General features: G+C 41.6%; 1 protein-coding gene across 1 annotated transcript in view; it reads left to right on the top strand.

Annotated features, from left to right (window-relative positions):
* Positions 1-25,829, top strand: part of LOC124721371 (src substrate cortactin) — a 135,403-nt gene that overhangs the window by 85,401 nt on the left and 24,173 nt on the right. The window contains exons 7-9 of the mRNA XM_047246304.1: positions 17,351-17,472; positions 20,933-21,047; positions 23,613-23,770. Of these exons, the coding sequence (XP_047102260.1) occupies positions 17,351-17,472; positions 20,933-21,047; positions 23,613-23,770 (395 nt within the window). The remainder of the gene's footprint in view (positions 1-17,350; positions 17,473-20,932; positions 21,048-23,612; positions 23,771-25,829) is intronic.

The following is a 25,829-nucleotide window of genomic DNA, read 5'->3' as shown; positions in this document are numbered from 1 at the left end:
TTAAAATTAAACATGCAAAAGACTCAGTTAATGCAATTTAAAACAAAACAAGCAAAATTAAATGATATTCAGGTCAGTCACAGAAACCAGGATTTGCCGGAAGCTAGGTATGTGAAATTCCTAGGAATGCAACTAGATAAAAATCTATCATGGGGCTCACACATACAGTACCTTGCAAATAAATTAAATAGCCTAGCATATGCAGTGAAAATATAGTACAACGCTACCAGTATGGGCATAAGAAAAGTAGTATATCACAGCTACTTTGAGTCAGTAATACTTACTTACTTACTCACTCACTGCTCATACCGGACTCGAGAGTCCATTACCGCAGCAATGTATTTTCGCCACCTGTCCCTGTCTTGGGCTATTTCCTTCAATTCACCTTCAATACCTAGGCTCCTTAAATCAGCCTTCACGTTGTCGTCCCATCTACGCCTCGGTCTCCCCACAGGACGTTTTCCCTCTAGGTGCCCTACCAGTACTCTGCGCTCTGCCTTGCCCTCATCCATTCGAGTTACGTGACCCGCCCATCGCAGCCTGCATGATTTAATAATACTGATTATGTCAGGGCGTGAATAGAGTTCGTGAATCTCTTCGTTATGCAGTTTTCACCACTCTCCGCTAATGTCATCCCTTTTTGCTCCGAAAATTTTCCTCAAAATTTTGTTTTCAAATACTTGAAATGGCTTTTCATTTTGCACAGTGAGAGACCAAGTCTCACACCCATACAGCATAACTGGTAGAATAATAGTTTTGTATATTCTAATCTTTAAATTCCTAGACAATATGCATGATGAAAGTAATCTATTCAGTGAGAAGTAGCACGCATTTCCCGCCCATAATCTCTTCTTCATTTCTCGAAGTGATGTCCACGCCTAGATACTTAAATGTGTTCACTTTTTCAAACTGCATGTCTCCAACTCTTAACATTTCCTGATCTACTGCTGTTGGCATTCTAGTAGTAACCAGGTATTTAGTTTTGTCTTGTCTTCACTTATCCTTAGACTTACATCTTCACTAGCCTTGATTAACGCATTTGCATTTGCTGTTACAGATTCTTTCTTATCGCTAATGATGTTTAGATCATCTGCATACACTAATATCTTAATATTTCCATTTAACTCCACACCCTCTGAATTATCTGCTGCCATTCGCACAATATATTCTAGGACTAAATTAAAAAGTAGCGGAGACAGGGCATCTCCTTGCTTAATTCCGTTCTTTATTACAAATTCTTCTGACTCCAATTTCTCCACGCGTACTCTACCTTTTGTGTTTTTCAAACTCGCCTCTATAAGTCTAACATACTTCTTTGGTATTCCAAGTTCCAAAAGAATTCTGTACAGTTTTGATTGCAATACTGAATCATATGCTTTTGTAAAATCTATGAAAAGATTATGAACTGGTTTATTGCATTCCCATTTCTTTTCCAAAATTTGACGCAGGGTGAATATTTGGTCTATAGTTGATCTGTTCCTCCGAAAGCCGGCTTGGTAATCCCCCCACAATTTCATCTGCATATGGTGTAAGCCTGCTTAGCAGAATATTCGAGAAAATTTTGGAACATGCTGGTAATAGTGATATCCTTCTATAATTACTACAATCCATTTTGTCGCCCTTCTTAAAAATTGGGATCAGAATCGACTCCTGCCACTCTTCAGGTATCATCTCTGAGTTCCATACTTTAGTTATCACTTTGTGAACTACTTCTACCAATTTCTGTCCCCCATTTTTAACTAATTCTGCAGTTACGCAATCTGATTCTGGTGCTTTATGGTTTTTCAAGTTGTTGATTGCACATTGGCTCAGGTATCTGGGGTTCTGCTGTATGAGTCAGTAATAAGGTATGGAATTGTGTTTTGGGGTGCCTGAAACCATATATGTCGAATACTAAAACTTCAGAAAGCCATCATTAGAAATATGTACAATGTAGGTCGAAGAAAATCTTGTCGCCCACTCATAAAAAATCTGAGTATACTAAGTCTTCCCTCACTATACATATATGAGCTGATTATCTTTGTACATAGTAACCCTAATTCATTTGTAGCAAATCATTTTCAACACGATTACAACACCAGGAATCAAAAGAATTTTATGCTGCCCACCCACCGTTTAAAACTTTATGCTCAAACTCCACATTATATGGTTATGAAAATTTATAACAAAGTGAAAGGAAGAGAATTGCTCAGCATAAATTTAGAAACACGGAAAAAATCCTTATATGAGAAACTAGTGCAGAAATGTTACTATTCAGTAGAAGAATTCATAAATAACAACCTGAAAATTTGAGCAGGAGAGAGCAAATGCTAAGGGCTCTGATAATGTTAAAAGTTTGTTACTTTTGAAGAAAAATTATTAATTGCTTAATTAAGTAATTATTCAGTACTGTGTATTATATTACTGATATTATAAGGCAAATTGTAAACCAGTTTTTGTGTTTTGACGAGTCTCCTGTACTTTTAAGTCAATGGCTTGAAATTGTATGTAATGAGACAATAAACTTCTACTTCATGAAGAGTTAACACATCCCCAGCAATCAAAGGGTTAAGGTGTAATTGATTCAGTGGTTTATGTCTTTTGTCTATGCCAGTAAGGTTACCGTCTACAAGCATTAAAGTGTTGTCTACGTTTCTGTAGCAGTATATGATTTTTTGATTAGTTGGGTTTTTTGTTTTGAAGAATTTTTCTTCCAAGCTGTTAAGGAATATGTCAGCTATGGTTTCAATAGTGCGACTCCATCTTTTTGTGTATATATTTTATTATAACACTTGAAGTAATTTTGGTGTGTGATAAGTTTTATTGGTTGTAATATTTCTGTAGTGCCATGTATTGAGATTTTTCTGGATTCAAGTAGGTTTTGTTCTATGATATCGGTTGTTTCCTGCATTGGAATGTTCGTGTATAGGTTAGTAATGTCAGAAGATATAAATCTTGAATTTGGAGGTATTTTTATCTCTCTGATATTTTTAGCTAATGTTCTAGACTTTCTTACTGTATATTTTTTGTTGTATGTGTAAAATTTATTAAGGAGGCTTTTTAATTTTGTCCTAATATAGTATGTGGGGCTGTAAACATTATCTACTACAGGACGCATAGGAACAAATTGTTAGTGTATTTTAGGGTTTCCATGGATATATATCTTGATTTTGGTGTTCCTTATAAGATAGTTTACTGTTAATTTCTCACTGGCTCCATAATTTTGCTCCATATTGTCTGACATGAGGTACCAACCTTGATTCTGCTGAAATCTTGATGCTGACATAGGCCAAGATGAGTTTTTTCTGTAGACAAACCTTATTAAAATTCACACTTTTGATCAGTATTACCATTTTTATTTTTATCCTTAAGTATTTCAATTTGGAACTTTTCAGTTTTAATGAAGGGGAGGGCCCAGTATCTTATTTGCTGTTGTTTGTTGGTGATAGTATAGCTGTTGTAACCCTCACTGTGGGCCGCAGTGTTTACTGAAGGTAAAGAACTTTTGCAACAACAACGTAAATTGTCAATTAGTCCATGAACCAAATAGTAATAGTTTTTGGCATAATATTCATTTAAGTCACAGACAGAAATTATTATGAGATTATTCTGGGGTAGTAAAATAAAACACAAGCTTGACTAATCTGGATAACATGTATTTCATAATGAATGTTCCATAGCCTAGTGGTCATGTAAACCACATGTTCAGGTTACTTAGCACTAAACACATAGTAAACAGTCACAACATTTTAGAGTACATCGGTAGAGGCAAGTGGGATAACAGTAACTGAGGCAGAGACTACCATCAGACAGCCTTTTATTTGGCCACTACATTTGCTCTTGTGACAGGCCTGTGATATCAGACTGGTTTCTGCCACAGGCACCCTTGCCAAACCTGTGCAATAGTACATATATCAATACATTCTGTAATCCATGTTCATATTCAGCAGGATTACTAAATCCCTCCCCCCCTTGAAACAGCATGTAGGGCCAGCACCTGCCCAGCTGGTGGGGGGGGGGGGGGGGTGGACGACATGGAAGCAGGTGAGAGGTGGACAGTGTCACTCCAGGGAGATGTTTGGGGCTGCCAACGATGCTGATGGTGGATCTGAACTTCTTGCGTAGAACCAGAGATTTCTACAAGCAGAGACACCCCTATGGGATAAGGTGGGGTTGGTATTCGACATTGGTGAAGTCGAATTGATGTCCATGACCATATCTCACAGCTTGCAAGGACCAAGCAGTTATCCTCTGAGACCTATGACTTAGCTGTGGTGGTGTACAAGATGGACTCATTGCTGCAGGAGGCCATTGACCAGAATGCCGCAACTGGAGTTGATTGCAGTGATGATGCAGCATCCCAGATTTTGTGAACCCCGGATCCACTCTGGATTCCAGCCAAATGTGTGAGCCCACACTAGGGCTCTCACACAGAATGGCATGGCTGTGCTGGCTTCTTGTTCCAGTGGTGGATATAAGAGATTGACAAGCATCCTGTGAGGTGCCCATGAATGAGTTCTGTCAGGCTTGCACCATTGACGGGTGTGGGCCTGTAAGAAGCTAGATTCAACAGTGAGGTTATGAGAGGTGGAGCACAGGCTCAGATTACGGAAAGATGAGAAGAAAACTGATTTGTAAAATCACAGAAAACCTAAATCTGTTTGGCCAGATGGGTATTTGAACAGTCGTTCCCTAAATGTGAGGCCAGCATGCTAAATTTGGGAAGGAGTTTAGCTCTGAAGCCGATTTAACCACCCCTAAAGCTCTCAGATTTTTTTCCTTAAAGGTACAAACAAACTGCTGATAAGGTGTTTAATACCTTTGCAGGTGCAAAACCTTTTGAAATCACCTGCTGTTAGTTGGTGAAGTTGTTGGTCACTAACATGTGAGGTGCACTGTTTGTTGTCAAGATCCTTTTCGAGGCTCTCACTGTGGCCGATGTAGTTGTCAGTTGGTGGAGGACAACATAGAGGAAATAGGAGGAGACCGTGATGTTTAACCATATGAATTCCAGGAAAAGTCTCACAAAATTGGCATAATCTCAGTCTCTTGACTGCCTTTGTGCAGGACTTGGTGGAAATAACTGGGATGGGACCATTTGGTATGCCTGCAAATGGTACCCTGTTGCGCCACCCATGCAACATCGTTGTCCACACAGGGGCAGTAAATAGATTGACATACCAGTTGCTTCAGCCTATAAATTCCTCGTTGGGATTGATGTGTGAACTGAAGCACCTGAAGTTGCAGAGAGGAGGGTACTACAACCTGGCACTGTTTATTATCTTCTGTAAGGAGCACTACACTGTACCAAATTTGAAGTTGGTGCCACCAATGGGAAAAAAAGACTAAGTGGATCTGCACTGGAAAGCTTGGGAGCCCAACCCAATCGGAGGTATTGCAGGACCTGTTAAAGAAGCAGATCATGCTGAGATGATGTAGCAATGTCCTGGGAATTTATAGGCAAGTCGTCAAGTGACTTCTCCATTTGGTCGTCTAACTGAAAAAAAAACTTTATCCAGGTATTCAAATTCAAGATCCAGACCTTCCAGAAGGTGAGGTAGTGCATTATAATGCAGAGGAAAAGTGTGATAATGAATAGAATGCTTAAAATTATTCAATTACATGGTATATCAGTGAAGGCAGTGTTCCATATGCTCAGGTCATTTAACCTTGGGACATCTAAAATAATGGCCACTGCTTCTTTTTCAGGCCGAGAATAATACTCCTGAGCTGGAATAAATGTCTACAACGTAAATGTGATTAGTCTCTCTGTTCCAACTTCATAACTTATGAGAGAGAACTGCCCTGATGCCATATAGGGGTGCATATTTGGACAAGGCCATTTGCAAATGGGGCTGGTAAGTCAAAAGGTCAGGTAGAAATTGTAGGGCTCATTTTAGCTTCTGAAAAGCTCTGGTGCATTGTTCGGCCCATTGAAAGATGCTTTCTTTTTAAGGAAACTATTTAGCAAATGGGCTATGGAGGCTGCTTGGGGAATAAATTGTGCGTAGTAATTCATTTTTCCGAGAAATTCCTGAAGATAATAATGTAAACTGGAAGTTAGCTGGAGAAGTATGGATACAGAAGTAGAAGGTCGTTAATGGATTTAGGCACAGGCCTATTCTGAATAGGCTCTACGTGTTCTGTTGTGGGCCAACAATCCTCTTCACTGAGGATATATCCTAAGTAACCCACGGCTTAAAGAAGCCACATTTGGAAAAGTTATACTTCAGGCCTTTCTGTGCAAGGCCCGCAAAAACCAGATGAAGATTGTGCAAATATTTGTCTGCTGTATGACCAGTGTAATTTACACAATATGAAATTCCAGCAATAGTCTGTTCAAGAAACTTCTGGAATGTGATGGGAGCACTTGCCACACCAAAGGCAATATGTTATACTGATATAGTCTGAACAGCATTTTGAAGACTAATATCAAATTATTTGAATAACACAATCTCGATCACAATGTTATTTACTTTTGATGACCAATTTTCGCCAGTGTAGACCATCTTCAGATCTAGAAACTAATTGAAGCAAGTGTTCCTTTTTAACAACTCATATTTAATATCTTCTGAGAGTTTTCATCAAAACGCAACTGAAAATAGGTGTATGTGAGATCGATTTTGGAGAATAATTTACATCTTGAAAGTTTAAGAAAGAGCTCACCCGAAAAAGCAAGAATAAGAGTCAGTGTCCACCTGAGCATTAATGGTGTGCTTAAAGTCCTCCTCCTGTCAAAGAGAGCCCCCATGTTTGCTAACCACCATTAATTTCGAAGCCCACTGACTGTAGGAAATGGTGGACGGAAGTTGTTGTTGTTTTAGACTGTCCAATTTAATCTCAATCTTATTCTTAATGGCCGGTGGAAATGAGCAGGCTTTGCAAAATCTCAGACTTGCTGTAGGCTTTAAGACAATGTGAGCCTGAAATTCAACTAGTTTCCTCAAACCAGATTCAAACAGTGGCACAAATTTTGTATGAAGCATATCAATGCCAGCATGAGGTACTGTCAAGCTGAGGGAACATATAGCATAATGTAATGAAAATCTTACAGCAGCATATGCATCAAGGCCAAGTATATTCTCCACCAATGGATCCACCACAACAAAAAATTACACTGTTCGAGACACCGGATTATAAGTGGCCATTAGTTATACACATTGTAGAAGTGGCACCTCATGTGGCCGTACAACAGCAGTTTTGATTGTACTGCACAGCACTGCATTGAACTGAACGAGGGAGCACTCTCACTTAAGAACGTCAGCTGGTGTATCATTAAAACTGATGCACTGGTATAAAAAAGAATAGCCACTGGGATGTTTCGTGCTGTAACAAAATCTTATGTGGTACCAGCACCTGATCACTTCCGGAAGTATTATTAATTTGAAATAATCTCGATCATTTGGTGCTCCACAGCTGATTTATGTTAATAAGAACCACCACATCTATAGTTAGATATGTTTATTATTTCACAATTGGTTTTGTTCAATGAACATCATCAGGTAACACTGAAAATTCACCAAATAACTTCATAATGTTCTCACAGAATTATGTCGATATCATGACTAGAAAAGTCTAATTATCTTACTGGACACTGAAGACACGTTCTAGAACATGATGAGCACACAACACTCCACCAACTGTGTGGCACAAACACAGTCAGCAGTAAGTGGACGGAACATAACATGCTCTGCACACTTTGAATTGTACAGTTACACTGCCTGGTGACCAGCTCGCTACGACACACATCTGCAATGAGACATTCACATAAACACTTACAACATTCATCCTCATAATGTAGGGGTTCTAAAGCTTAGGATGCAAGGAAAAACAGTCAGGGCAACTGGGAAATAAAGTATATTGCCACGAACAAAACCTGGTACTACTCTGGGATTGCCGAGAATGCAGATGTGTGGACACTGCTGAGTAGAACTTGTTTACCATGTTAGAGTCCATGACGGAAACCCACTGTACTATACCACTACTATCTGGGCCACCTGTGAAATGTCAAAATCTGCCTAAAAAGTTTGTTGCACTTCTTGTGATATTTCAAATACATGTGCAATTGGCAGCACTTCGACCGATGAGACTTTCAATTGTCGTAAGGGTTGCATGCGGATCTCCTTATTGGGAACGAAGTGAAGCGCTGCATTGTGAATTTTAACTCTCTGCTAGTGATTTACCATATTCATGTCTGAATTTTTGTTTTTTACTTGATGTTTGCAATTTCACAACCAAGCTTCTTAACTACAGTGTCTTTCTTGTGATGTTGAAAGAATTTTAGCCTTGCTGCTACCACGTGCATTTTGATGGAAAAATGCTCAGACAATAAAGAGAGTATGTCAGACAACAGTAACTCTGATGGAATGGACAGCAGGGCTAACTTTTGAACCAAGGAATATAACTAAGGATTCGTAGACAGCAAAGACTCATTTGCGATCTGGATATTTAATATCATTTGCATGGAAGTATAGCACACTGTGAAGCAAAATTGCAGGCTCCTTATCTGCACATTTATGTTCTAACCCTTGTGTTAGGCTACAGTATTTATTGAACCTAAAGAACTTCTGTAACAACAATGTAAACTGTCAGTCACGTATTTCATGATCAAAGTTCTGTACAGACTAACAGTGATGGAAACTACAATTTCATGATACATGCAGGCAGTACACAGCTGTGGGGTTGCAGAGTCCATGGGCAGAGCTGAGTTGGGTAACAGTAACTGAGGCAGATATGGCTGATGGGTGGCCTTATATTTGGCCCATTACAGACGCTCGTGTAACTGGCCTGTCACATCAGCCATGTTTCTGCTGCAAATGCCTTCCCCACATATGTGCAATGTTACAGATACCTATACATCTGTATCATCCATTGGCACATCTGACGTGGTTGCTGAAAGATCTGTGTGCCATTCTTAGTTGTGACCCTTGCAAAGAAGCCGCTCGATTCTTGTTCAGAGTGTAAAAAAAATTCTACACAAACTTTCAGTTCAGTTGAATGACACACATTTGGCTGGAACATTCTGGAAGCGGAGCACATGATGAGCAATACAATTTCCAGAGATCACAAACAGCAGTAGATGGAGCTGAAGAACTAATAATACATATGCCTATAAGTTTATGAATGTCATGAACATTGCAATTAAATGGTTTGTTTGGATTTTTTTGTGTGCTGTAAAGATTAGTTTCATCAACAATTTTTGCCATTAACTCATCATTAAAAAATATTTAAAAAACTAATATGGTGTGGACAACTCTAGCACTGACTGTGGCAGTGAGGACTTTCCTTTGAATATAAATTTATCATTTCCAAATGAAGCACTTTGTTTTTTCCAGATGATTTGATTTTTCTGAACCTTTTGGTGTTTTGCAGAAGCTTGTGGTACCTGTGCATCAGCAACAGCTTCATTATCATCGTCCTTCAAACAATAATTATTTGAATTATGTGTATTAACTACAGTAGCCTCAGGCTCGCTATCACTATCTGCAGATTCCAGATCATTTACGTTTATTGTCGGGTCTTCATCTGAATTGTCAAAATCTAACTCTTCTTCACTGCGAGAAGGGCATTCTAGGGCCATGAATTCTTCATACGTCATCACTTGACGCCGTCCATTGTCGAAATACGAGAATTACTCCATTACAGCACTTGAACTATCACGATAAACTAGAAAAAAGCAGAAAGAAGGAAACACTACTTTCTCATTGTTCGATTGTGAATAGAAGTATTATTACACACTACTGCCCATATGCAAACGAAATTGATTTGTATACTACTCACATATTTACTAGCAGAAATACAAGATGAACGGAGCAGAATACTCTCCAATGGTTTTAGAAGCACTACAATTTTTTTGCATTCACGTGTTCTTCCATTCAACTACTAATAATCACCGCCGAAAGAAAGCAGTGTCAGCCTGACTTACAATGGTACTCACAGCATCACACATTGTCGCGTCATACACTCAGTAGCGCATTCTAGTGGCAGAATCTTATCCGTTACCGTCATAATACAACATAGCACATCAGCAAAGCAGTTTCAATCGTTAAACTTCAAGAACAATGGCAAAAAGATAGTTGAAACTTTGCTTTGCATATCTGCAAAGCAACGCAGTGAAGGGTTATATTTTATAAATTTTTATTCAGTGCCACTCAAACTGTGTTGTCACCTGAAAGTCTTCTCTGGAGTCACAGTCTGATGTGTTTGTCGTCCAAACCAATTTTGAATGGCCTACTCTGTTCTTACACTTGCTGTAATGACTGATCTTCACCAGTATATTGGATCTTAATTTAATTGTAATTTGTTTTACTTATATGTTGGTCTGACAGTAAATAACAGAAACTTGTTTGGTGCAAGTCTCAAGTGGAGCAACCATCTTTATACTTCCACCTACGGCCCATTTTTTTTTATTATGATTTCTAAAGAAACTGCCACATTGCAGGATAATAGCACAATATTTTCAAGATTCATTACAAATGTGGCATATGTTTTTAAATTTTTGTAATGTAATTGGCAAGTCTCTTTGAATAACTCCTGACTGTGTACAAATATTTCTGTGACTTTCTACCATGAGGAGAATAAATATTTGGCTTGGCTGTCATTATTGCTGTTGTCAGCCTTCATTACATAACCACTATGATCATAATAATAATATTTCCTAGTACACGAGTGACCAGTAAACGGCATGCATATTAATCTTAAGAGTAGGTGTATCCAATTTTATAAGGCGAGAAGGTGGTTGGGGCATTGCACCTCCCATTGTATCATGTCCATTATACTTGAATTATTGTATCTTTTGATATTTATGGCTTAAAATAAATTCAACCCATATGTTAGTATGAAATATGTTGTCATAATAAGTGAACAACACATACAGTTACTTTTACTATATTTATTCAGTTCATGATCAACATTGTCACCCCCCCTGCGAGTCCGGGGGTTAGAAACGGCCCGAGGTGTTTCTGCCTGTCGTACGTGGCAACTAAAAGGAGTTTCACACATATCGGCCTTTATGTGATGGTCCCCTGTAGGGTTTGACCTCCATTCTTCAAAATTTTTCCAAAGAGCGAGCCAATTGTGGAAGGGCACCTTACAAGGTGCATCGTGTCCATCGTGCAGTGACATCTTTAGCCCACATTCTTGTCGTCGTGTTGCAGTCCTGTCCACTCTCCATCTCTTGGGCGAGGACACCTTCCTGAGTGCATTTTCCACCATGCACTATGCAGTGTCGATTTCTGTGTCGATGATGACCATGGACTTCTTTGCACCTGCACGGTAGCCAGTCCGTTGTGGTGGGGCCGCCATGTACCCTGTTGGTTGTAGCCCCCTGACCACACAGGGATCGGTCTGCTGATGCCTGCACTGTTAACTCCCCATGTATGCCACGGGGTAGATGCCCATCCCCCAGGGGCATTGGGACTCCCGGCAATGGCCATCCTGCCAGGTAGCCTTTGCTGCGGCTGGGTGGCGCCAGGGCAGATGATACATGATGAAGTGTTGTCCATCATCTCTTGCTGGTGGTGAAACAGCAGCAGCCTCTAAGCGATCACGAGCTCAATTCAACGCACAGAAGTACGACCCCAAATCGTTCCCCTCCCTGGCCACACCATGGGAGGAACGTCAGGCTAAGGATGGCAGCTGATCTAACTCACCCTGTTACCTAATATGCGTGGGGAATCTTTCATGATGATGAAGCCTCAGTTTTTTGTTGAGCATTTAGAGGACAAGTTCAGGGAGGTGGAGGGCTTGTCCAAAATGAGATCCGGGTCAGTCTTGATCAAAAGAGCATCCTCTGCCCAGTCACGGGAGTTACTCGCTTGTTACAAGCTGGGGGATGTTTCTGTAACCATCACGCCCCAGAAGAGCTTAAATATGGTCCAGGGTATCATATTTTACAGAGACCTTCTTTTGCAGTCTGATGATGAGCTGCGCACCAATTTAGAGGGGTGAGGTGTACATCACGTCCAGTGTGTCCACCAGGGTTCGAAGAATAATCAGGTTGCCACCGGTGCCTTCATCTTGGCCTTTGAGGGTGATGCATTACCCAAGAAGGTCAAGGTGATGGTCTACTGATGTGATGTAAAGCCCTATATCCCTCCCCCAATGCGGTGCTTTAAGCGCTGGAAGTTCAGCCATATGTCTTCCCGCTGTACTTCCAGCGTCACATGCCGAGATTGTGGATGCCCGTCACATCCCAATACTCCATGTGCCCCAACTGCCATCTGTGTCAACTGCGGAGAGCACCATTTGCCTTGCTTGTCTGACTGCAGGATTCTCCAGAAAGAAAGGAAAATCATGGAGTACAAGACCCTGGACTGACTGACCTACACTGAGTAGCCTGCATCCTGTGCATATGACATCATCTTATGCTGCTGCTACAACAGTTCTGGCACCATCAGCTCCGCCAACCCAGGTCACCTCTCAGAGCCGGAAGACTACACCTGCCCCTTGGTGGTGGTGGTGGTGGTGGTGGTGGTGGTGGTGGTGGTGGTGGGGGGGGGGGGGTGCATTTCCCTCCCTGTTGCTCTGACACCACCTACTTCGGGAGCAACAACCCCACCCCCCCCAACCATCAGGGACGTTTCTGTCTGTAGTCTGTAGTCTGTGGCTGTCAGAATAAGGACGATGAAGGAAATAACTGTGTGCACTGTGTATCTTCCTCCAGATGGTGCAGTACCCCTGAATGTATTAGCTGCACTGATTGATCAACTCCATAAACCTTTCCTACTTCTGGGAGATTTTAATGTCCATAACCCTTTGTGGGGTGGTACCATGCTTACTGGCCGAGGCAGAGTTGTCGAAACTTTACTGTCGTAATTCAACCTCAACCTCCGCCTCTTAAATACTGGGTCCGCCACACATTTCAGTGTGGCTCATGGTAGTTACTCAGCCATTGATTTATCGATTTGCAGCCCAGGACTTCTCCCATCTATCCACTGGAGAGCACATGACGACCTGTGTAGTAGTGAACACTTCCCCATCTTCCTGTCACTGCCCCAGTGTCAGGCACATGCTTACTGGCCGAGGCAGAGTTGTCGAAACTTTACTGTCGTAATTCAACCTCAACCTCCGCCTCTTAAATACTGGGGCCGCCACACATTTCAGTGTGGCTCATGGTAGTTACTCAGCCATTGATTTATCGATTTGCAGCCCAGGACTTCTCCCATCTATCCACTGGAGAGCACATGACGACCTGTGTAGTAGTGACCACTTCCCCATCTTCCTGTCACTGCCCCAGTGTCAGGCACACGGACGCATACCCAGATGGGCTTTGAACAAGGTGGACTGGGGAACTTTCACCTCTGCTGTCACTGCTGAATCTCCCCCACACGGTAACATCAATGTGATGCTTGAGCAGGTGACTAGCACAATTGTTTCTGCGGCAGAAAACGTCATCCCTCGCTCTTTAGGGTGCCCGAGGCGTAAGGCAGTCTCTTGGCGGTTGCCGGAAGTTGCTGAAGCAATTGAGGAGCGTCGGCGAGCTCTACAACGGCATAAACGGCACCCTTTCCTGGAGCACCTCAAAGCCTTTAAACGGCTCCGTCCTCGTGTTCGCTACCATATCAAACAACAGAAGAAGGAGTGTTGGGGGAGATATGTCTCCACCATTGGGTGCCACATGTCACCTTCCCAAGTCTGAGCATAGATCAAATGTCTTTTTGGATACCAGGTCCCAACAGCTGTCCCTGGTGTTATCATAAATGGCGAGTTATGTACCAATGCACACGCGATTGCCGAGCACTTTGCTCGAGCCTATGCATCAGAGAATTACCCCCCAGCCTTCCGCACACCCAAACGGTGGCTGGAAGGGAATGTCCTCTCATTCACTACACACTGCAGTGAATCCTATAACACCACATTTACAGAGTGGGAGCTCCTCGGTGCCCTTGCACATTGCCCCGACACAGCTCCTGGGACTGATCGCATCCACAGCCAGATGATTAAACATCTCTCATCTGACTACATCTTCTCGTCATCTTCAACCAGATCTGGTGCAATGGCGGGAGAGCACCATTATTCTGGTGCTCAAACCTGGTAAAAATCTGCTTGATGTGGATAGCTATTGGCCCATCAGCCTCACCAATGTTCTTTGTAAGCTGCTGGAACGTATGGTATGTCGGCTGTAGGGTTGGGTCCTAGAGTCACATGGCTTGCTGGCTCCATGTCAGGGCGGCTCTACCAATAATAATCTTGTGTCCATCAAGTCTGCCATCCGAACAGCCTTTTCCAGACAGCAACACCTGATTGCTGTCTTTTTTGACTTACGTAAAGCATATAACATGACTTGGCGACATCATATCCTTGCCACATTGTATGAGTGTATCCAAAACATCCTGTCACTCCATACTTTCCGTGTCCAAGTTGGTGACTCCCATAGTTCCATCCACATCTAGAAGAATGGAGTCCCATAGGGCTCTGTATTGAGTGTGTCTCTATTTTTAGTGGCCATTAATGGTCTAGCAGCAGCTGTCGGGCCCTCTGTCTCACCTTCTCTGTGTGCAGACGACTTCTGCATTTCTTACTGCTGCTCCAGTACTGTTGTTGCTGAGCGGCGCCTCCAGGGAGCCATCCACAAGGCACAGTCATGGGCTCTAGCCATGGTTTCCAGTTTTCAACAACGATGTCGTGTGTCTTGCACTTCTGTCAGCGTCGTACCGTTCATCCCGAACCCGCTCTTTACCTTAGTGACGATCCACTCACTGTAGTGGAGACATATCAGTTCCTAGGACTGGTTTTTGACGCTTGATTGACTTCACTCCCTCATCTTAATCAGCCTAAACAGAAGTGGTGGCAGCACCTCAATGCCCTCTGTTGCCTGAGCAACACTAATTGGGGTGCAGATCGCTCTACGCTGCTGCAGCTCTACAGAGCCCTTGTCCAATCCCGAATTGACCATGGAAGTGTGGTTTATGGTTCAGCAGTGCCCTCAGCATTGCATTTACTCGACCCTGTGCACCACTGCGGGGTTCAATTAGTGACAGGAGCTTTTAGGACGAGTCCGGTGACCCGCGTACTGGTGGAGGCTGGTGTCCCTCCACTGAAGATCAGACTGCTCGCCAGTTACACAGCACACATTCATAGTTCCCCTGAGCATCCGAATTACCGTCTCCTTTTCCCGCCCACGGCAGTCTATCCCCCGCATCGGGGCTAACGATTGCGTTTCACATGCAGTCCCTTCTCTCCAAACTGGAGTCCTTCCCTTTACCACCTCTACTTGCGGTCTGTTTACGTATGCCTCCATGGTGTACGTCTCAGCCACGGCCTCGTCTGGACCTTTTGCATGGCCCTAAGGACTCTGTTAACCCTGCCGCGCTCTGCTGTCACTTCCTCTCAATTCTTGACGTGTTACGGGGCTCTAAAGTGGTTTACACCGATGGCTCAATGATTGATGGTCATGTAGGCTTCACATATGTTTATTGGTGACGTATTGAGCAGCACTCCTTGCCAGTTGGCTGCAGTGTTTTCACTGCAGAGCTGGTGGCCATATCTCGTGCTCTTGAGTACATCCGCTCGTGCCCTGGCGAGTCATTTCTCCTGTGTACTGACTCATTGAGCAGCCTACAAGCTATCGACTAGTGTTACCCTCACTACCCTCTGGTAGCGTCCATTCAGGAGTCCATCTATGCCCTGGAAAAGTCCCTCCATTCCGCGGTGTTTGTGTGGACCCCAAGACAGTTCGGAGTCCCCGGCAACGAACTTGCTGACAGGCTGGCCAAACAGGCGACGCGGAAACCACACTCCGGAGATAGGCATCTCCGAAGCTGACCTGCGTTCTGTCTTACACCGCAGGGTTTTCCGGCTTTGGGATGCGGACTGGCATAACAGCACGCTCGACAAACTGCGTGTCATTAAGGAGACAGTGAATGTGTGGAAGTCTTCCACGCAGGCCTCTCGCAGGGAACCAGTTGTCCTCTGCCGGCTCCGCATTAGCCTTACGTGGCTAACGCACGGTTACCAACTCAGTCACGAGGACCCGCTTCAGTGTCGCTCTGGCTCCCAAATGACAGTCGTCCATCTCTTGCCGGACTGCCCACTTTTAGCCGCTCTGCGGCAGACTTTTAACTTTCCCAGCACCCTGCCTTCGGTGTTGGGCAACAGTGCCTCCACAGCAGCTTTAGTTTTACGTTTTATCTGTGAGAGTGAGTTTTATACTTCTATGCAGGTTTTAGCGCATGTCCTTTGTCCCTCTGTGGCCTCCACCCTAGTACTTTTAGGGTGGAGGTTTTAATGTGTTGAGAGTGGCTGGCTTCCCCTTTTTATTCTGGTGGTTGGCCAGCCACTGTAATCTGCTTTCTTGTTTTACTCTCTTCTGTTTCTAGTGCCTCTCTATTGTTTTCTTGTCCTCTTTCGTTCCTTTTAGTGTTCGTTACCTTGTCTTCGTGCTTGTGGCTTTTCCTTTTTTCCCTTTTGTGTTACACGTTTCATCCATTTTATTCTGACACTTGTGGCCTCGTTTTTTCGGAACAAGGGACCGATGACCACGTAGTTTGGTCCCTTCTCCCGCCTTTAAACCGACCGATCGACATTGTCATATATTTTCTAGCAGGGCTGCCATTATTTGTGACTATATGTGTTAACGACATACTGAATTTAGAAGTAATATCAAAATCAACTCTTTCATGAAATTTCACTGTGATTGTCACACTTTTTGCCAGTGTGGAAAATTCTAGTACGAGTCACAAATGACGCCAGTCGAGTTCAGATTCATTTTGTTCACCTGACGTCACACATTCTGCGTCAGCCGGTGAACATTTGGTAGTCTTATGAGCACTTGGCTCTGAATGCTGTAGCCAGAACGAGTGTTAGACGTGAGTGTAGCGAGTTAATTAGTGAATTTTTATTCCTTTTGTTCCTAGTTGTCACGGCTGAGAATGGTGGTAAGCGACAAATACTATATAAGCAAACGACAGACATAAATGCACACTACACACTTTCTTCAAGTACAAAGCCCCTCTACACACGTACTGGATTTGGCAACATTGCAGTTCCTGTCCGAACCTCAAACTTCGCGGACCACAGTCGGTTGTGTATCGGACTATAGTGCGTGTCGCTCACCGGCAACTTGTTGTTTAAAGAGCAACGTGTAGTGAGGGGCCGGTATCTTTGGCGAATACTGTGCTAGGCTGCATCTTCCTTTGAAAGTCCCTAACCTTTCGTCATTTGAGACAAAAGTACCTGCACTACTTGAAACACAACAGTAATTGCTCCCTTCATTGTTTAATTTGATTATGAAGTAAGTGCAGGAAGCTCATGCTTTATCCTACTCTTTTCATTTTGCAATATTCAGAGACTCATTTACCATGATGCTTTGATACTTGCAAAACACTAAACTGTGATTTGTGACAGGTTATTTTGATTCTTATTTTTCTAGATTATGCTGTTGGTTTTGGTGGAAAATTTGGAGTCCAAGCTGACAGGCAAGATAAGTCAGCAGTTGGTTGGGATCATCATGAAAATCTTCATCAACATGAAAGTCAAACGGATCATAAACAGGTAAATTCTTTAACTGTATTCTTTTCAGCTGACTTCAGTAAGAACTTAGCCGAGTCCTATATACAGTTGTCAGTCTGGTGCAACTGTCAAACTCCAATTGGTAGAGTCTACGTGCACTGCTATAAATATAGTGTGTTGTCTTTCTACACGATTCAGTTTATATCTTTTCTTTCTATATAGCATATAAATCATTTTGACAATCAGAAATTTCACTAATCCTTCATTATTCGATGAAAATCACATATTCTTTCGTAAGAACAAGACTTGTACAATCTGTGGCACTGTCTGGTTGCAATGTAATTGCTGAGGAAAGATCGTGATATTTATATGAAAGATGTTTGTCTCAGTTTAGCTAAGTTTAGTTAGTAACATGTTCCGTGGATCACCCAGATAGATCGTAATGATGTGGAACGAATCGTTATACGTTCACGTCGCAAATTAATTTGTACGCATGGTTACATTCTGAACATTTCTATTTCTTTTTTATTTATTCATTCTTCCATTACACAAAAATTAAACTGAGAATAGGAATGTAGTGAAAACAAATTGATACACTCTGCCACGAGATGAATGTAAAGTCAGGTCTGTGGACTTTTTTTGTGGTTCGGGCATTTCTTCTTGCGACCAGTTTGATTAGGATTTTTAACAGATTTTCTTTGAATTTACAGTTAACTATAGTATCATTTCTTTGTCATATTTACGTATCCCCTCCATATCGTAGACGTTATGAGCAAAACTTGTTTATTCTTTGGAAGCACTATTTAGTAATATGTTGTTTATTAGATACAGAGAACATTAAGAAACTTGTTACAAGCCTTCGCTCTCAATTATATCTCTTTTTGACAGATACTGAACAGGTTTTCTTTGAAGTATGTAAGCAAAATACATATGTTTTCTGATGTATTTACCTGTGTGGTGTGGTAGGTAGAGCACTAAACTCCAGCCCTGGATGCCCTGGGTTCCACCATGAATAGGAACAGGGATTTTTCCTCATTCCAGACCCTCCATGATGGGCCCACATCCATGTAGGCTGCTATCAAATGAGTACCAGGGGTAAAAGGTGGACAGGACAGTGCCCCCTCCCTACCCCCTCCCACCCATGCTGCGGGGGAGGGGGGGGGGGGCCTGAAATCAGAGATGTGCTTCTTGCCCTAATGTGGCTGCTCTGAAAACAAAACCTCCAAAAATGTATTTAAATTTTTGCTTTTTCTCATTTACAATTTTATACAATAGGTACAAATGCATATAGATTTTTTTTTTTTTTGGGCCCAGTATAGATGTTTTCAAATAAAGCATTATCTGCTTTCACTTCATGTACAACATCCATCCAAAAAGTTCCAAGACAGATTTTATTCCTGATGCCTAATTGACGTCAGCACAGTAGCTGTGATGGCAGCTTGAGCTAGCAGCTGTAAGCAAGAGATGTGCATTTGACCAGTCGGTTGTGAGCAGGAAGTGTTAAGTAGTGGATGTGTGGCTGTAGCGAGTCGACTTTGTTGTTTCACAAATCACAGTGGCGCGAGAAGCAGTGATTTGATTACGTGTTTTACTTGTTACTACAGCCATGGAGACATTTGAGTCTATTAAAAATACTTATGGCAATAATTGTTTAAGTTGTGCACGAGTGTTTGAGTGGCTTAAACATTTTAAAGGAAGATAGGTGTCACTCAAGAATAAAGGGAGCTCAGGGTGTCCCACCTCAAGTTCATCTGACTGAAATATTGAGAAAATTCATGATCTTTTGCAAACTGACCATCATTTCTCATGCAGAGCTATCACTGAAGAACCGAACATCTCTAAATCAAATGCTCAAGTGATTTGCACAATGTTTTGAAGAAGAGAAAAGTCTGTGCAAAGTTTGTCCCACATTGCTTGTCTCCTAAACAAAAAGGATGATACATAAAAGCTTGCCACATATTGATTGAAATGCAAAACATGGACAATTTTGTTGTGGAAAAAAATCATCGCAAGTGATGAGACTTGAGGTTATCAATACAAACCTACCACAAAGAATAAAGTGCAGAATGTGCCTTTGATGGATTGCCAAGACCAAAGAAGGTGGGAATGACAGAATAAAAAGTGAAGACAATGCTCATTGTCTTTTTTGGTGTTCATGGCATTATCCACAGGGAGTTTTTCCACTGGCACCACTGAAAATTCCCAGTATTATTTGGTATCGGGAATCTGTTGTGCAACAGTGGAAGGGAGGGGTTTCTTTGTACTGCATGAGACAATACATCCAATCACATGGCTGCAGTTGTAGTGCAGTTCCTAATGAAAAAACAAGTGCTAGTCTCAATCATGCTTCATACATGCCTGGTTTGGCACTGAGTGACTTTTCTTATACCCAAAAATAAAATTAACATGAAGTTTGAACACTTTGATAACATAATCCATATTCAGGCCAACATGGCGTGCAAGTTTAACATCATCCTGAAGGATGGCTTTCCTGACAGCTTCACATGGTTGTATGAACATACTGTGTGTTGTACTATTGTGTGGGGAGGCTATGTAGAATACCTGAATACCTACAGCATTAAAACAACAATCCTAAATTTTCTGATTTTTTATTAATCCAGTCTCAAAACTTATTGGACTGCTGCTGTATACCTAACATCTTTAAAGGAAGTTTCTCTCCCAGTTTGTCTCAATCTGCCACATTACTCAGTATGATTTTCAGGATAAATATGTGAGAGCTATGCTCTCAAACCATATTTAAATAAAAATTTATTATTTCACTTAAATTTGTCTTTTGTATTCCATGAAGTTGATTACTTCGTAACTATAGTCATTGCTTTGTGACTTAAATTTGTCATATTTGGAATCTCATGCTGTATCCATGAATCCATGGAAGCAGCTAGTGGTTCCCACAGAACATAAATGAGATTGAGAATTGGCTTGAGCCAGGAGGGATGCTTGGATAGCCTAATGATTCAGCAGCTACTTGTGAAAAGTAGGACCTTCAGATTCTTGTTCTGCTCATGGCCCAATTTTTCTATTGTCACTTCAGATGAATGTCTGTATAGTTACTATGATATTAATGGTAGTCACAGAATATGTCTGGTTCTGTGTTTAATATATATAAATAGTTTGTGTTATTGTTGGCACATTTCAAAAGTTTCTATAGTGAGTTACAATTTCACTTGTGAATTATTAAACCTATAAACAAATTTGAAAGCATTCTCACAAGAAAGTGAAATAAAGAAGCAGAACTTTAATATTTTTATGCAAATATTCTCAAACTATATCAGTTATGTCCAAATGAAACTAAATAACACCTCTAACTATGTATACCACAGAGGTATATTATCATGTATGTTTCAAGATGGTATTATGCTTGCAAGTCTTAGCCACTCTTTTCTCCAGGCACCAGCCAAATAGTTATTCCAGACATTAGTTCTTTTGTTTATTTTTTTATCAGTGTTAGAAATACATATGAAACATTACTTTAATGTTTCAGGGATTTGGTGGAAAATTTGGACTCCAGACAGACCGAGTTGATAAATCAGCACATGATTTCAATGCAAAACCAGAAAAAGTAGGAACAAATTATGAAAAAGTGAAACCAGATGTTGGTGAGTCATTTATTATTATTATTATTATTATTATTATTATTATTAAGCATTAGTGCTGTACTTTATCACACTTTATTTGTACTTCAGTACTTTGGTTTTACCTCAGACTACACCTGTAAGACATGCAGGTTTTATTTTAGAAGTGTACTGCTCTTCCATCTTATGTAAACATTGGAGAATAGTGACTAAATCTTGCATGGTATTAGAGTGACATGCAGCTGTGTGGATGGGTGGTGAAGAGATGCACACTCGCAAGTGGGAGTTTTCTTATTGATGCACCAGCCACTTGCATCATTCTATTGATTCTATCTGTTGTGGGTGCTTCAGCATATTTGTTGAATATTTTGTGTTGATTTTCTTTTTAGTACACATATTGTACCAACTGGTTCAGCATTATGGTTTTACTTATGGATGTGATAGAGGAAACATTACAAATAACACATGCGTAAGCAAGGCAGTTATAGTTACCTTAAGTCAGTTACTCAGGAGAATGTCAGGACTGAAACTGAATGTGCCCAAGTGCTGGCAGTTGCCAGGAGAAACAGTTGGGGAATGTGTTGTGACAAAGAGCAAACAGGGACCACCACAAAGTATTCTTTCTCTCTATACAAAATGCACCACTCACTCCAAGCCAGTCTGTCTGATGCTGTTAAAGAAGGGCTATGTGCAAGTCATGTGGTTACAGCTTACTTAAAAATCTGTAAGTGTCAGCTTACAGTGTAGTACATCATGTTGACTTCATGATTATAAATCGTTGTTGGCTATCTCTCTACATATTCGTGGAGGTATGTACCATCTATGCAACTAAATGAAGGCAGTTTGTCTATAGCCATTTGCAATTTGCTTCTTTTATTTGGGAAGAATCATCAGTGGCCTGAAATACATGTTTCCTTTTATACATACAATAAACGTGTTATGTGGTAGACTTCCTTCCTAATCCTTCCCTAGTCTGATGGGACTAGTGACCTCGCTGTTTGGTCTCCCCCCCCCCCCCCACCCCCCCACCCCACATCTCCCCCCCCCCCCCCACCCAAATCAACCAACAGAATAAAAGGATTGTGCCACAAGGAAGGCTGTGAACTTAGATTTGAAAAAATCAGGAGTTTGTCATTTAAAATTTTCAGTTCTACTGCAACCTTATCAAAAACAAAACATGCAAAATACAACATTTTTTTAAATAAGTCATTTTTATTAACTGCATATCCTGCGATGGGGTGTATGTACAGGTATCTTCTTCTTCATAACATGCAGTCTTCCAGCAGCAGAGGTTGGTTATACACATAGCTAGCTCTGATACTGACAGTGCAGAATGGAAAGCTTCTTGTAATGTGCAACTATGTCATCTTTGAACGTCTTTCGGCCATGAGTTTTTCTTTCTTATGATGGACCTTTTGCCATTTATGTTCCCTTCAGTAATAAGTTGTAATAATCGATCTCTCTTGCCTCTCATTATATGTCCCAATCATTGTCTCTTTCTTTGTTTTATTATATGTTGCAGTTTTTTGCCCAATGAAGAACATGCAAGAGGCAATAATACAAATAAATTTCAAAAATCTCAAATCTTTTTCAATATTCAGATCAATGGTCCAACTTTCATGCCCGTAAAGGAAAATAGATAATATGAACACTGAATCATTTTTGTTCTTTGTGTAGACTAAAGTCTGGTCTCATGAAGAATTTTCTCACATCGACAAATTGTTTTCTGGCATATCAGAGTTAAATTACAGAAATAAGGAAGTCTTGAAATGAAGTAAGACACTGATCATGGTGCACCTAAACAATGAAAGAATGCCTAGATGACACTTTATTTATCAACATCAGCTATACATTAACCATTTTGACAGACTCATCATCAGATTGCAGAAGAAAGAAGTAAGACATACTGAATATTGTCAAGTTTTATAAAATGTACAAGCTAGGCAGCTGGAACTTTTGTTGCTGCATGTTTTATAGATATGCTGCACATTTCTATATTTTAATTTGAAACTTTCATTCTTTTGTGAATGTGAATAGAAAAAAGACCCAGCAGTCTGCATTCATTGATGAATTCTAAACAGAGTTAAAAGACATACATTTATTTTATGTGACAGATTTATCCAAGTTTACAAATTCTGGAGACACACATGTAGCATTTGAGTTAAGAAAGATAGTAATATAATTTATTCCATTCTGCAGCTCCCAGACAGTATGTTATCCCATTCAGTCATGGGTAAATTGTTAGGATTGTTAGTTCAGGAGTCAAATAAGAAAGCTTTTCATAAAATTTTTACTGTTTCTAAAGTACCTACCACTGATAGAAAATTCGGTTGTGTGAATACACATACCTCATTTCTGTATTTGCAGGTTGATGGTCTTCTGTTGATAATAATTCTTGAAACACAGTCACATTAATATTTGTAATTATGTAGAATTTTTGTTTACGTCCAGAAAATTCTTTGCAATTTGTTGACTGTAACAACATATTGGATTAATCACTTCAAAAGAATATTGCTTACCTGATAAAGTTAATAATCAATAAAACTTCTTTAGAAGCATTTTATTTGCTATTTATTCTGCACTGTGCAGGATCTCTCAGGCCATCCAACATACGTGAGAAGTTCGAAAACATGGCGAAAATTGAAGAACCAAAGCAAAATATTGAAGCAGAGCCCCGGAGTCCTAGTAACCAAATAGTGAAAACTGAAGACCATATTAGAAGAGAAGCAGAGATTTTGAAAACACAGGTGAGAAATTGTGCAGAATTGAATACTGAACATTACTTTTTGGATACCTAATAATTCATTTGTATCTGCATTGTGTCAGTTGTGGACACACTATGTCTGATTGCATTTTGGCAGGTGGACAAGGGTGGGGTGAGTAAGGAGGGGGGGGAGAGGTGGGGACAGGGAGAGAGGTTGGGAGGCAACAGGTTTGCCGGCTAGAAATGGACGAGGGAGGGGTGTCAGGTGCACAGGCTAGGCATGTGATACACAGGCACTAGAGCTGGTGGGGTGTGGTGGGAAATGAAGGTGATGTGGACATGTAGATTGGACAGGCATGGCAGGATGGCAGGATGGAAGATGAGGAAGCTGTTGGGTAGAGCATTTAGGGACAGTGGTTTAATGCAGATTAAATCCAGGAGGGTTACAGGAGTGAAGGATGTGTTGCAAGGATAACTCCTATCTGCATAGTTCAGAAAAACTGGTGGTGAAATGAAGGGTCTAGATGACCCGGGTTGTGGAGCAGCCATCGAACTCGAGCACGTCGTGCCACTGGGTGGTCAACTTTGTTCTCGGCCACAGTTTGGCTGTGGCCATTCATTCTATCGGACAGCCGGTCGGTTGTCACACTGACGATAAAAAGCTGTACAGCGATAGCAGCGGATTTGGTATACGATGTGGCTACTTTCACAGCTGGCTCTACCTCCGATGAGATAGGATTATGCTGTAACAGGACTGGAATAGGAAGTGCCGGGTGGGTGGATCGGACAGGTGTTTCAATTGGTTCTTTCGCTGTGATATTGTCTATATGGCAAGGGACTGAGAGGGGCATATGGACGGTCCAGGATGTTAGGTAGTTTGGGCGATCAACAGAATACCAATTTAGGAGGAGTGGGGCGGATCCTGGGTAAGGTGTCCCTCATTTCTGTGCATGATGGTAGTTAATCAGAGCCCAGTTGAAATGTGTGGTTCAGTTGTTCCAGTTTAGGGTGATATTTGGTGACAAGGGGGTCACTCCCTTGGAGCTGATTCTTGAGGGTGGCAGGAGGATTATGGGTGTGTTAGGTGATAGCATGGAAAACCTGTTTGCAGGCTAATTTAGAGGCTATTATCTGTGTTTTTGGGCCCTCGTGAGACCTCCAGAATTCTGCGCAGGGTAGTTCTCGTCACTGCATATATGCCAACCGGTGTGACAGCTATCAAAATGCATGTACTGTTGGTAGTTAGTGGATTTAGTATGGACAGAGGTGCGGATGGAGGGGGAAGGCAATGGAGAGGCAGGGAGGAAGGTGGCACGTTGGGTTGAGAAGGACTAGGTGAAGCAGATGGGAGAGAGAGTGTTGAGGTTGTGAAGGAATGAAGATAGGAAGTCTTGAGACGCTGAATTCAAATCATCAATTAACCTGAAGTAGGCAAGGAGCTTGGGGTTTTGCTAGGCTAGGAAGATTTCCTCTAGATGGCCTTAAAAATGTTGGCATAGGAGGTTGCACTGCAAGTGTCCGTGGCTGTGCCGCAGATTTGCAGGAGAAGTAATCACTTGTGAGGGTATAGTTGGTAAGTTTAATGAGGAATGAGTTGTGGGTTTGAAGTCAGAAGGCCATGAGTGTGAGGGGTTTTGGTGTCGAGGAAGGTGGCATCGACAGTAGTGAGTAGGGGTCTAGGAGGTAAAAGGGTGGGGTTAGTGGAAAGTCAGTAGAGCAAGTGATTAGTATCTTTGATATGAGATGCGAGGTTTCAGGCAATTGGTTGAAGGTTTTGGTAGAGTGAAAATTTTTTCAGTAGAAGCGCAATATCCAGCTACAGTGGGTCATCCGGGATTGCTGGATTTGTAGAACTTGGGGAGCATGTAGAAGGTTGGTGTGCAGGGTGTCATTGGTTGAGAAGGGAGTTGGACTCAGGGGAGAGGTTCTGGGATGGCCCTGACATTTTAAGTAGGTATAGGAGGTTATGCTTAATGTTTGGGATAGGATCACTATGACTAAGTTTGTAGGTGGAGGTGTCGGACAGTTGCAGAAGCGTTCTGTTGGGTCTCACTGTGATTGATCACAACAGTGATGGAGACTGTCTGCAGTGAGGATGATTA

This window comes from Schistocerca piceifrons, chromosome X, assembly GCF_021461385.2.
Source record: "Schistocerca piceifrons isolate TAMUIC-IGC-003096 chromosome X, iqSchPice1.1, whole genome shotgun sequence".
In the NCBI taxonomy this organism is placed as follows: domain Eukaryota; kingdom Metazoa; phylum Arthropoda; class Insecta; order Orthoptera; family Acrididae; genus Schistocerca; species Schistocerca piceifrons.
This window is presented reverse-complemented; position numbering and strand designations above follow the sequence as displayed.